Raw genomic sequence first — 13,414 nt, 5'->3', positions numbered from 1 at the left:
TGTTTCTCTGTAATTTCTTTTTTTTTTTTGCGGTACGTGAGCCTCTCACTGTTGTGGCCTCTCCCATTGCGGAGCACAGGCTCCGGACGCGCAGGCTCAGCGGCCATGGCTCATGGGCCCAGCCGCTCCGCGTCATGTGGGATCTTCCCGGACTGGGGCACGAACCCATGTCCCCTGCATCGGCAGGCAGACTCTCAACCACTGTGCCACCAGGGAAGCCCTCTGTAATTTCTTAACCTCGCTCCCCCGACCCCCAAGTCAAAGGGAGTTCTGAGAAAGGAAGATGAAATTCTGGTTGTTCAAGCAGTCCAGACATTAGGCACACTAAATATATCATTGGAATGAATGGTCTTGACTTACAAAACAGCACATTTTCCTCTTTCTAGGAGTCTAAAAAATGAACTTAGCAAGCCAGAGAGCAAAATATCAGCAAACGTTTACAAAGTTAAAAAAATTAAAATTTTTCAACTTACTGTGCAATCTGGGAGTTCAATATCATGAGCCTTCGGTCAGCACATTCGATAATTTCTTCGTATGATGTAACCTTGACAAACATTAGCTAAAACAATTATTCTGTGATAAATTCTAGGATATTTATTTAATTTTGCTTTTTAAGAATCTGTACAAGTTGAAGTTCGATTATATGATTCCCATGAATGAAAGTTTTACAATAGGCAGAACATCTTCCTTACATTTTGAAATCAGGAATATGAATACAAATAGAATTGTAATGTGCCTGTTCATCATGCAGAAAAAGTGAAGTGTCAAAAAACGGACAACTGTAGCAAGTCAACTATGATCCATACATGTAGTGTATGTATCAACCCAGGGTTACAGTCTACTTGGTTAAAGTTAATGCAGTTTTTAAAAGGTAAACTAGAACACTATGTTGGCAAGATTTAGAGTGACCCTCAAAATGAAGTAGCAATACTAAGACCTGAAAATGCTGACAGCACAAGGACAGATACACACAATGTTCTTTGCTAGCTTTCAGCTAAAAGGCTAATGGAAGGTCATTATGAAGTGAAAGGAATCAATACAAATATATTACATCATCCCTCAGATCCTTTTTAGCACCAAAATTCTATTGTCTTAATATTTCACAGTTTTAAAAAGACAAATATTTATGTAAGAAAATTTGTACCTTATTTATTAAGTTGCCTAAATGTCTTGGATACTTGTCATTTTCTTCAATGAGTCTGTTGCAGTGGTCTTCTTTTAACTCTAGAAGATTTCCCAATTTTGCAATCTATGGAGAAACACCGGTAAAAATACTAACCTGGAAACTTCCATGAAAACCATGTGTGGATGCTAAGAACGAATCAGAACAGTGAACTACACTTTATTCCCATATTCTCTTAAACTAATTTGTACCATAGGTGAATCAAGAGATGCTATGAACCAGGTCCTAGTTTGATTGCACTTAGAACTGATGAGCAGAAATTAAAACGATGTTTCAGCTTTTCTACAATTTAATACTATGAAGCAGCTTTGCAAATAATTAAACACCTGTTAGTGAATACAAATATTTACTAGCCCCAAATCTTCATTACCTTCTTTCCATATATAAACAATGGGTAGACATATTTGATTCTCTCTGAAGTAAAGCACTGGTGTTGGGCTTGATGATGCATTTTCAGGTTTGATAAATATTTTCAAATATGCATAAATGAGAGGTTTTTTTTTTAAGCTTCTGCTCAATGTATGTCACATCTGACTTATGGTCCAATTTTTATTTGCAAAAAAATTTTTAACAATTTAAAAATTGTATTTCTAAAAGTGACATCTAGGATTATCAGGAAAAGGTATTCACAAGTCCCTAAACAGTTACCTTAATTTTCAAAGCAATTATAGAAAAGGACAGAAATGTTCCCATTAAAGAACAATGATAATAATGGCCATCAATCTTCTACTGCTTATTTAAATATTCTTATTTACATATGCTTACATGTCTGTAGTGAGATACCCTGGAGGAAGCAATGGCAAAACAAATTTGCTGCAGACACAGCAGCTTTCTTGTTCTTTCTCTTTACATAAACATATTAATGGGGACAATATCAAATCAGGGGTCCCAGTCCTCTGACAACACACATTATTTAAGGTAGGGAGTATAGATATCACCTCAGTTTAACAGACCCAAGGTGAAGAGAATTTAAAAGATTTTTTAAAGGACGTGTCTAGAAGTAGAAAAGACTAAAATCTCTACTTATCAACTATTGGCATTGGGCTTTTCCCATTCCATTCCTTTGCATCTCCTCACGGCATCCTGGAGGGTGGGGCTCCTCTCTTAGCTTTACATACATACCTCATGACAGTTTACTGAAGCAACATGGAATTCCTTCTCACTTCTGTTGGTTTGTTTGTTTGTTTGTTTGTTTTAATTACAGACTTAATGGCACATCTTGAATTTCTTTACTGGCTTTCAAGATCAAAGTAATAACCCTTTTAAGTCCTCAGATTGATTTGTAAAAATTTGCTAGCCTCAGATTAAAGAAAGAAGGGCAAAGGAGTTCTTAAAGATTGTTTATGTTAGCGATAAAAGAATTGCTCCGTAAAAGCCAGTTTTGGGGATTACAATGAAAAGTAATCCAATATTTTAAGTTTCTGCTAAAGAGTATAGGGTTTAACCATTTTAAGAGCATAACTGTCATACAATAAACTGCATATATTTATAAAGTGTACAGTTTGATATGTTTTTATCTATGAATACAACAGTGAAACCATCACACAATCAACATAATGAACATATCCACCCGCCCCCCCCATCAGAGTTTCCTCTTGCCTCTTGATAACCCCTCCTTCCTGCCTGTCTGTCCTTCCTTCACTCCCATACTCTATGCCAGCCCCAGGCAAACACCCATCTGCTTTCTGTCATGAATGATTAGTTTGTATTTTCTAAAATTTTATGTAACTGGACCAAGGGGTATTTACTCTTATCTGGCTCTTTTCAGTCAGCATAATTACTTTGAGATTCACCTAGTTGCACGTGTATCAGTAACTCACGCCTCTTTCTCTTTTTTCTTTTTTAATCATTTAAATTTTATTTTTTTATACAGATTATTAGTTTTCTATTTTATACATATTAGTGTATACATGTCAATCCCAAACTCCCAGTTCATCCCACCACCACACTCACCCCGCACCACTTTCCCCCCTTGCTGTCCCTATGTTTGTTCTCTACATGCGTGTTTCTATTTCCGCCCTGCAAACCGGTTCATCTGTACCATTTTTCTAGGTTCCACATACATGCATTAATATATATTTGTTTTTCTCTTTCTTACTTCACTCTGTATGACAGTCTCTAGATCCATCCATGTCTCTACAAATGACCCAATTTCGTTCCTTTTTATGGCTGAGTAATATTCCATTGTATATAGGTACCACATCTTCTTTATCCATTCCTCTGTTGATGGGCATTTAGGTTGCTTCCATGACCTGGCTGTTGTAAACAGTGCTGCAGTGAACATTGGGGTGCATGTGTCTTTTTGGATTATGGTTTTCTCTGGGTATATACCCCGTAGTGGGATTGCTGGGTCATATGGTAATTCTATTTTTAGTTTTTTAAGGAACCTCCATACTGTTCTCCAAAGTGGCTGCATCAATTTACATTCCCACCAACAGTGCAAGAGGGTCCCCTTTTCTCCACACCCTCTCCAGCATTTGTTGTTTGTAGATTTTCTGATGATTCCTATTCTCACTGGTGTAAGGTGATACCTCATTGTAGTTTTGATTTGCATTTCTCTAATAATTAGTGATGTTGAGCAGCTTTTCATGTGCTTCTTGGCCATCTGTATGTTTTCTTTGGAGAAATGTCTATTCAGGTCTTCTGCCCATTTTCTGATTTTTTTTTTTTTAATATTGAGCTGCATGAGCTGTTTATATATTTTGGAAATTAATCCTTTGTCCATTGATTCATTTGCAAATATTTTCTCCCATTCTGAGGGTTGTCTTTTCATCTTGTTTCTAGTTTCCTTTGCTTTGCAAAAGCCTTTAAGTTTCATTAGGTACCACTTGTTTATTTTTGTTTTTATTTTCATTACTCTGGGAGGTGGATCAAAAAAATCTTGCTGTGATTTATGTCAAAGAGTGTCTTCCTATGTTTTCCTCTAAGAGTTTGATAGTGTCCGGTCTTACATTTAGGTCTCTAATCCATTTTGAGTTAAGTTTTGTGCATGGTGTTAGGGAGTGTTCTAATTTCATTCTTTTACATGTAGCTGTCCAGTTTTCCCAGCACCACTTATTGGAGAGACTGTCTTTTCTCCACTGTATATCCTTGCCTCCTTTATCATAGATTAGTTGACCATAGGTGCGTGCGTTTATCTCTGGGCTTTCGAGCCTGTTCCATTGATACTTCTGTTTTTGTGCCAGTACCATATTGTCTTGATTACTGTAGCTTTGTGGTATAGTCTGAAGTCAGGGAGTCTGATTCCTCCAGCTCCATTTTTTTTCCCCTCAAGACTGCTTTGGCTATTCAGGGTCTTTTGTGTCTCCATACACATTCTAAGATTTTTTGTTCTAGTTTTGTAAAAGATGCCACTGGTGATTTGATAGGGATTGCATTGAATCTGTAGATTGCCTTGGGTAATATAGTCATCTTCACAATATGATTCTTCCAACCCAAGAATATGGTATATTTCTCCATCTGTTTGTGTCATCTTTGATTTCTTTCATCAGTGTCTTATAGTTTTCTGAGTACAGGTCTTTTACCTCCTTAGGTAGGTTTATTCCTAGGTATTTTATTCTTTTTGTTGCAATGGTGAATGGGATTCTTTCCTTAATTTCTTTTTCTGATCTTTTGTTGTTAGTGTACAGGAATGCAAGAGATTTTTGTGCATTAATTTTGTATCCTGATACTTTACCAAATTCATTGATTAGCTCTAGTAGTTTTCTGGTGGCATCTTTAGGATTCTCTATGTATAGTATCATGTCACCTGCTAACAGTGACAGTTAGCTTCTTCTTTTCTAATCTGTATTCCTTTTATTTCTTTTTCTTCTGATTGCCATGGCTAGGACTTCCAAAATTATGCTGAATAAGAGTGGTGAGAGTGGGCAACCTTGTCTTGTTCCTGATCTTAGAGGAAATGGTTTCAGTTTTTCACCATTGAGAACGATGTTGGCTGTAGGCTGTCATGGCCTTTATTATGTTGAGGTAAGTTCCCTTTATGCTTACTTTCCGGAGGGTTTTTTATCATAAATTAGTGTTGAATTTTGTCAAAAGCTTTTCCTGCATCTACTGAGATGTTCAAATGGTTTTTCTTCTTCAATTTGTTAATACGGTGTATGACATTGATTGCTTTGCATATATTGAAGAATCCTTGCATTCCTGGGATAAACCCCACTTGATCGTGGTGTATGATCCTCTTAATGTGTTGTTGGATTCGGTTTGCTAGTATTTTGTTGAGGATTTTTGCATCTATATTCATCAGTGATATTGGTCTGTAATTTTCTTTTTTTGTAGTACCTTTGTGTGGTTTTGGTATCAGGGGGATGGTGGCCTCATAGAATGAGTTTGGGAGTGTTCCTTCCTCTGCAATTTTCTGGAAGAGTTTGAGAAGGATGGGTGTTAGCTCTTCTCTAAATGTTTGATAGAATTCACCTGTGAGGCCCTCTGGTCCTCGACTTTTGTTTGTTGGAAGATTTTTAATCACAGTTTCAATTTCATTACTTGTGATTGGTCTGTTCATATTTTCTATTTCTTCCGGGTTCAGTCTTGGAAGGTTATACCTTTCTAAGAATTTGTCCATTTCTTCTAGGTTGTCCATTTTATTGGCATAGAGTTGCTTGTAGTAGTGTATGATGCTTTGTATTTCTGCGGTGTCCGTTGTAACTTCTCCTTTTTCATTTCTAATTTTATAGACTTGGGTCCTCTCCCTCTTTTTCTTGAGTCCGGCTAAAGGTTTATCAATTTTGTTTATCTTCTCAAAGAACCAGCTTTTAGTTTTATTGATATTTGCTATTGTTTTCTTTGTTTCTTTTTCATTTATTTCTGTTCTCTTTATTATTTCTTTCCTTCTACTAACTTTGGGTTTTGTTTGTTCTTCTTTCTCTAGTTTCTTTAGGTGTCAGGTTCGATTCTTTGAGATTTTTCTTGTTTCTTGAGGTAGGCTTGTATTGCTATAAACTTCCCTCTTAGAACTGCTTTTGCTGCATCCCATAGGTTTTGGATAGTCATGTTTTCATTGTAATTTTTCTCTAGGTATTTTTTGATTTCTTCTTAGATTTCTTCAGTGATCTCTTGGTTATTTTGTAATGTATTGTTGACCCTTCACGTGTTTGTGTTTTTTACATTTTTTTCCCTTTGATTTCAAGTCTCATAGCATTGTGGTCGGAAAAGATGCTTGATATGATTTCAATTTTCTTAAATTTATCAAGGCTTGATTTATGACCCAAGATGTGATCTATCCTGGAGAATGTTCCATGAGCACTTGAGAAGAAAGTGTAATCTGCTGTTTTTGGATGCAATGTACTATAAATATCAATTAAATCTATCTGGTCTATTGTGTCATTTAAAGCTTGTTTTTCCTTATTAATTTTCTGTTTGGATGATCTGTCCATTGGTGTAAATGAGGTGTTAAAGTCCCCCACTATTATTGTGTTACTGTCGATTTCCTCTTTTATAGCTATTAGCAGCTGCCTTATGTATTGAGGTACTCCTATGTTGGGTGCATATATACTTATAATTGTTATATCTTCTTCTTGGATTGATCCCTTGACCATTATGTAGTGTCCTTCCTTGTCTCTTGTAATATTTTTTATTTTAAAGGCTATTTTATCTGATATGAGTATTGCTACTCCAGCTTTCCTTTGATTTCCATTTGCATGGAATATCTTTTTCCATCGCCTCACTTTCAGTCTGTATGTGTCCCTAGGTCTGAAGTGGGTCTCTTGTAGACAGCACGTACATGGGTCTTGTTTTTGTATACATTCAGCGCACCTGTGTCTTTTGGTTGGAGCATTTAATCCATTCATGTTTAAGGTAATTATTGATATGTATGTTCCTATTACCATTTTCTTAATTGTTATGGGTTTTTTGTAGCTGTTTTTCTTCTCTTGTGTTTCCCACTTAGAGAAGTTCCTTTAGCATTTGTTGTAGAGCTGGTTTGGTGCTGCTGAATTCTCCTAGCTTTTGCTTGTCTGTAAAGCTTTTGATTTCTCCATCGAATCTGAATGAGATCCTTGACTGGTAATCTTGATTGTAGGTTCTTCCCTTTCATCACTTTAAAATCCTGCCACTTCCTTCTGGCCTGTAGAGTTTCTGCTGAGAAATCAGCTGTTAACCTTATGGGAGTTCCCTTACATATGATTTGTCCTTTTTCCCTTGTTGCTTTCAATAATTTTTGTCTTTAATTTTTGTCAATTTGATTACTATGTGTCTCGGTGTGTTTCTCCTTGGGTTTATCCTGCCTGGGACTCTCTGCACTTCCTGGACTTGGGTGGATATTTCCTTTCCCATGTTAGGGAAGTTTTTGACTATAATCTCTTCAAATATTTTCTTGGGTCCTTTCTATCTCTCCTCTCCTTCTGGGATCCCTATAATGCGAATGTTGTTGTTGTTCATTCTTTTTTCTTTATTCTGTTTCACGGCTATGAATTCCACCATTCTGTCTTCCAGGTCACTTATCCGTTCTTCTGCCTCAGTTATTCTGCTACTGATTCCTGCTAGTGCATTTTTCATTTCAGTTATTGTATTGTTCATCTCTGTTTGTTTTTTAATTCTTCTAGGTATTTGTTCTTTAATTCTTCTAGGTCTTTGTTAAACATTTCTTGCATCTTCTCGACCTTTTCCTCCATTCTTTTTCTGAGGCCCTGGATCATCTTCACTATCATTATTCTGAATTCTTTTTCTGGAAGGTTGCCTATCTGCACTTCATTTAGTTGTTTTTCTGGGGTTTTATCTTGTTCCTTCATCTGATACAAAGTCCTCTGCGTTTTCATTTTGTCTTTCTGTGTATGTGGTTTTCATTCCACAAGCTGCAGAATTGTAGTTCTTCTTGCTTCTGCTGTCTGCCCTCTGGTGGGTGAGGCTACCTAAGAGGCTTGTGCAAGCTTCCTGATGGGAGGGACTGGTGATGAGTAGAGCTGGGTGTTGCTCTGGTGGGCAGAGCTCAGTAAAACTTTAATCTGCTTGTCTGCTGATGGGTGGGGCTGGGTTCCCTCCCTGTTGGTTGTTTGGCCTGAGGTGACCCAGCACTGGAGACTACCCTCCTCTTTGGCTGGGCTAGTGGCGGACTCTGAGAGGGCTCACGCCAAGGAATACTTCCCAAAATTTCTGTTGCCAGTGTCCTTGTCCCCACAGTGAGCCACAGCCACCCCCCACCTCTGCAGGAGACCCTCCAACACTAGCAGGTAGGTCTGGTTCAGTCTCCCCCGGGGTCACTGCTCCTTCCCCTGGGTCCCGATGCACACACTACTTTGTGTGTGCCCTCCAAGTGTGGACTGTTTCCCCCAGTCCTGTCAAAGTCCTGCAATCAAATCCCTCTACCCTTCAACGTCTGATTCTCTAGGAATTCCTCCTCCTGTTGCTGGACCCCCAGGTTTGGAAGCTTGACGTAGGGCTCAGAACCTTCCCTCCAGTGGATAGACTTCTGTGGTACATAAGTGTTCTCCAGTTTGTGAGTCATCCACCCAGCAGTCATAGGATTTGATTTTCTTGTGATTGCGCCCCTCATACCATCTCATTGCAGCTTCTCTTTTGTCTTTGGATGTCGTGTATCTTTTTTGGTGAGTTCCAGTGTCTTCCTGTCAATGAGTGTTCAGCAGTTAGTTGTGATTCCGCTGCTCTCGCAAGAGGGAGTGAGGGCATGTCCTTCTACTCCGCCATGTTGAACCAATCTCCAACTCACCGCTTTTTCATTACTGAGTAGTATTTCAGTGTGTGGATGTACCACAATTTGTTTATCCATTTATCTGTTGATAGACATTTGAGTTGCCTTCAGTTTTTGGCTATTATAAATAAAGCAGCTAGGAACCTTTGTAAAAACATAGGTTTTCATTTCTCTTGGGTAAATAAAACACCTAGGAGTAGAATGATGTTAAGTACATGTTTAACTTTTTAAGAAACCACCAAAACGTTTTCCGAAGTGGCTGTACCATTTTACATTCCCACCAGAAGTGGATGAGACCTTCAGTTGCTCTGTATTCTCACCAATCCTTGGTATGGCCAGTCTTTTTAACAGACATTCTAACAGGTGTGTAGTAGTATTCACTGTGGTTTTAATTTGCCTCTTAATGATGCTGAGTATCTTTTCATGGGCTCATTTGCCATCCATGTATCTTCTTAGTGAAGTGTCTGTTAAAACCTTTTTGCCCATTCAAAAAATTTGGTTATTTGTTTTCAAGGAGTCTTTATATATTCTAGATACAAGTCCTCTATCAGATCTGTGATTTGCAAATATTTTCTCCCAGTCCATGAGTTGTCTTTTCATTAAGAGCTCATTACTTTAAAGTTAAAAAAAAGTATTTCAAAATAGAAAAGTTTTGGAAGACAGTCTATTAAAATCAAATCACTGGAAAAGTCTAAAACATTTTTCTGAAAGCATATCAAAGGGCACTTTTTAATGTAGACATAGAGAATGGACTTGAATACACAGGGTGGGAGGGGGAAGCTGGGGCAAAGTGAGAGTAGCATTGACATATATACACTACCGAATGTTAAATAGCTAGTGGGAAGCAGCCGCATAGCACAGGGAGATCAGCTGAGTGCTTTGCAATTGCCTACAGGGGTAGGATAGGGAGGGTGGGAGGGAGGTTCAAGAGGATATAGGGACATACGTATGCATATGGCCGATTCACTTCGGTGTACAACAGAAACTAACACAGTATTGTGAAGCAATTGTACTCCAATAAAAATCTATTAACAAAAAAGGGCACTTTTTAATAAACAAGGTCTAACAAGACCTCCTCCAACCCCCGGGTGCCTGAGGGCTGAGAGCAGGTGTGGCAGCACTCTCTCCCAGCCCCCCTGGTCCCCTTTCCTGAGGGGTCTTCCCATGAGTGCCGGGGCCGTGGTGCAGATGCAGACCCATGGAAGTTGGGATGGGCCTTGTCAGTCGTCTAGGAGAAGCGGGTTCCAAGGGCAGGGTGGAGGAAGAGCATCGTGCCTGGCCCTGCCCAAAGCAACACGCACTTGACCGTAGTGGAGGAGGAAGTCCTCTTGGAAAGCTGCCCCCCTGCACTGTGAGAACAGCAGGCACTGAGAGGCAGCAGAGCAGTGGCTGCTGGTTTGGGAGGAGGTCCGCTGGGTCCAGGCGGGCTGCTCAGACGTGAATTCCTGTAGAGGAGGAGTTCCTGGGTTGGGTCCCCTCTGTTGTCCCCCATATTCTAGATTTGTGGATATAGTTCCATGTTGATAATATATGGACTTACCCCAATATATTATGGGACACTGAAATCCAAATCACTAAAGAAAATGAGGTCAGCATATCATGTATTAGTTTCCTGTTGCTGCTATAACAAATGATCACAAACTCAGTAGCTTAAAACAATGCACATTTATTACCTTATAGTTCTGTTGCTTAGAGGTCTGACAGTTGTCTCACTCACTAAAGTCAAAGTGTCAGCAGGGCTGGTTCCTTGCTGAGGCTTTAGGGGAGACTTTCCAGCTTCCAAAGGCTGCCCACATTTCCTCAGCTTGGGTCCCTCCCTGTCTTCAAAGCCAGCAATGCTACGTCTCTCTACGACATTGCTGGGAAGATTTCTCCACTTTTAAGGATAGTTGTGATTAGACTGGGCACATCCTGATAATCCAGGATAGTCTATCTTCACACCTAAAAGTCCTTGATTTCATCATGCCTGCAACGTCCCTTTAGCCATAATTGCTAGCTTCCTTGTTTCATGAAGGGATGCAAAGTCCCTTTTGCATGTTCGCAGAATAGGGCATGGACATCTTGGGAGGCCATCATTGCACCTATCACACCCCTGAGAGGGGCACTGAGGGCTGCTGTGACCTGAGGTGCAACAGCCTGGCCTATACAGTCAGGGTATCTGGCTCTACCTAGTTCATGATTCCAGGTTTCCTAAGAGGCTTTTGCTTGTCTTACACTCTGCTAGTGTCAAGTCACAGAGAAAGTGTGTCAAGGTAGCTAGGGGGAACCTACTGTATAGCACAGGGAGCTCAGCTTGGTGCTCCGTGATGACCTACATGGGTGGGATGAGGTGGGGAAAGAATTCCAAGAGGAAGGGGATATATGTATACATATAGCTGATTCGCTTCACTGTACAGCAGAAACTAACACAACATTGTAAAGCAATTTTACTCTAATTAAGAAAAAAGAAAAGAAAAAGTGTGTCAAGGTAGAAATAATACCATGACAGTGATGCATCAGTCATCATTATGAACAGTCCTGGAGACTGGGATATCTGAAGGCTGGCTGATTGATTTGATTCTCCAATTCTTTACACAAAAGTTTTGAGATTGAATATATGCAATAAAATATAAATTAAAAATAAACAATTAGGGCTTCCCTGGTGGCGCAGTGGTTGGGAGTCCGCCTGCCGATGCAGGGGACATGGGTTCGTGCCCCGGTCCAGGAAGATCCCACATGCCGTGGAGTGGCTGGGCCCGTGAGCCATGGCCGCTGAGCCTGCGCTCCGCAATGGGAGAGGCCACAAAAGTGAGAGGCCCGCATACCGTAAGTAAGTAAGTGAGTAAGTGAGTGAGTAAGTGAGTAAGTGAGTAAGTAAGCAAGCAAGCAAATAAATAAATAAATAAATAAACCAGAATGTACAGAACAGATAAAGAACAACAGGCAGATATGAAGCCAGTTAAGCCCTGAGCTACAGCACCATGCTTTCGTAACTAAACTTCCTGGTAGCCAAAGCAAACAGGAACCTGGTCAGTTACATGATTTTCATTATTCATGCCATGAAAACACACCTGTTTCTAAGAAAAGCTTTTCCTAGTAGGCCTGAAGTCTCAAAGGACGTTCTCATCCAAGTGGCACTAAGGGAAGCAGCAATCTTTTTACAACAAATGGAAAAAGATGTTTCCTAGGATTGTTGAGGGCATAAAACACCAAAACACAACTCAGTAAAAGCAATTCTGAGAGGGCCAAGATAGCGTGTTTCAAGCAGCAGCTTTCTGGTAACAAACATGATCCAGGTTGTGACTCAATAAGTATTGAAATGAATATATGAACAACACGCACACAAAAAATGGAATAGAACAGGATAGAATATGAAACTGGTGTTTCTTCTGTGTGTGGGCATATAGGTATCTGATGAAGATGTAAAATGTGTTTTTACTGCAGGTTACTGCTAGAGGAATGACAGGATGGCACACATAACCCTTCAGAGATACAGGAGTCCTTACACACACTCCTCCTAAGAGCTGGTCGGCAGATAGATTGAGGTTATATCCTCTGAAAAGTGTCTGCAGCACAAATATTGTTTCTTGCACTGGCTTTAGAATAGGATTTAGGGAAATCAGAACCAGGAAGGTGAGGAATAGGGTCAGAGCATCAGAGGAATGCCCAGGGAGCTTGGGAAAACAAGGAAATAGGTGGTAAGGTTGACATCTTCTCTGGAAACCAAGGAGCTGGGGTTCCACCTGGTGGGACAGCCCTCCCACCTGTATGACCTGAATCCTAGCGAACCCAGACCCTTCCTCAGGAGACTGGTCAGTAACACCAATGTGAAGTATACTCAAGGTGATACTGTGCCCAAATCCAGGAGCTGGCAGGTATGGTTTATAGTTCAGAGGGATCATGAGACAAGGGACTATGGTTATTTTCTTTTGGAATACTTGGCCAAATTTTCCTAGAGTAGTAATTTTCTGCTTTACATATCTCATCTTTTCTTATTTTTATGGCTATAGGACATAACATGAACATAAAAATAATTATATATATGTATGTATGTATATATATATATATATATATATATATATATATATATATATATATATATATATGATGCTTCCTTCTGAGTATTTCTTTATAAGTTAACAACCTTCTAATTTTAAAGGCTACCAAAATAATAAATTAGGTAAATGGGTTTTTTGTTTTTGGCTGTGCTGGGTCTTCATTGCTGCGTGTGGGCTTTCTCTAGTTGCGGCGAGCAGAGGCTACTCTTTGCTGTGGTGCACAGGCTCTAGGTGTGTGGGCTTCAGTAGTTGTGGCACACAGGCTCAGCAGCTGCAGCTCACGGGCTATAGAGCACAAGCTTGGTAGTTTTGACACACAGGCTTAGTTGCTCTGTGGCATGTGGGATCTTCTCGGACCAGGGCTTGAACCCGTGTCCTGTGCATTGGCAGGCGGATTCTTAACCACTGCACCACCACGGAAGCCCAAATTAGGTAAATGTTTTATGTAATATATAGAGTTTTATAGTGAAGTAGTATATTTTAGGATAGTATTTTAGTTTTTAATCTTCAACTATTCTACAATAATGGTTAAAGAATATCTTCTATAATACT

At 39.6% G+C, this 13,414-nt stretch overlaps 1 protein-coding gene across 1 annotated transcript in view; it reads right to left on the bottom strand.

The window, feature by feature from the left end:
• CAGE1 (cancer antigen 1) overlaps nt 1–13,414 on the bottom strand; it is a gene marked incomplete at its 3' end in the record, with an annotated part of 47,065 nt that overhangs the window by 3,518 nt on the left and 30,133 nt on the right. The window contains exons 8-9 of the mRNA XM_082638476.1: nt 1,145–1,249; nt 474–544 (exon numbers count right to left, since the gene is read on the bottom strand). Of these exons, the coding sequence (XP_082494602.1) occupies nt 474–544; nt 1,145–1,249 (176 nt within the window). The remainder of the gene's footprint in view (nt 1–473; nt 545–1,144; nt 1,250–13,414) is intronic.

The sequence above is a fragment of the Mesoplodon mirus genome (assembly GCF_964341445.2).
Source record: "Mesoplodon mirus genome assembly, chromosome: 12".
NCBI classification, from domain to species: domain Eukaryota; kingdom Metazoa; phylum Chordata; class Mammalia; order Artiodactyla; family Ziphiidae; genus Mesoplodon; species Mesoplodon mirus.
The sequence above is the reverse complement of the archived record's forward strand: the minus strand, read 5'-3'. Positions and strand labels throughout refer to the sequence as shown.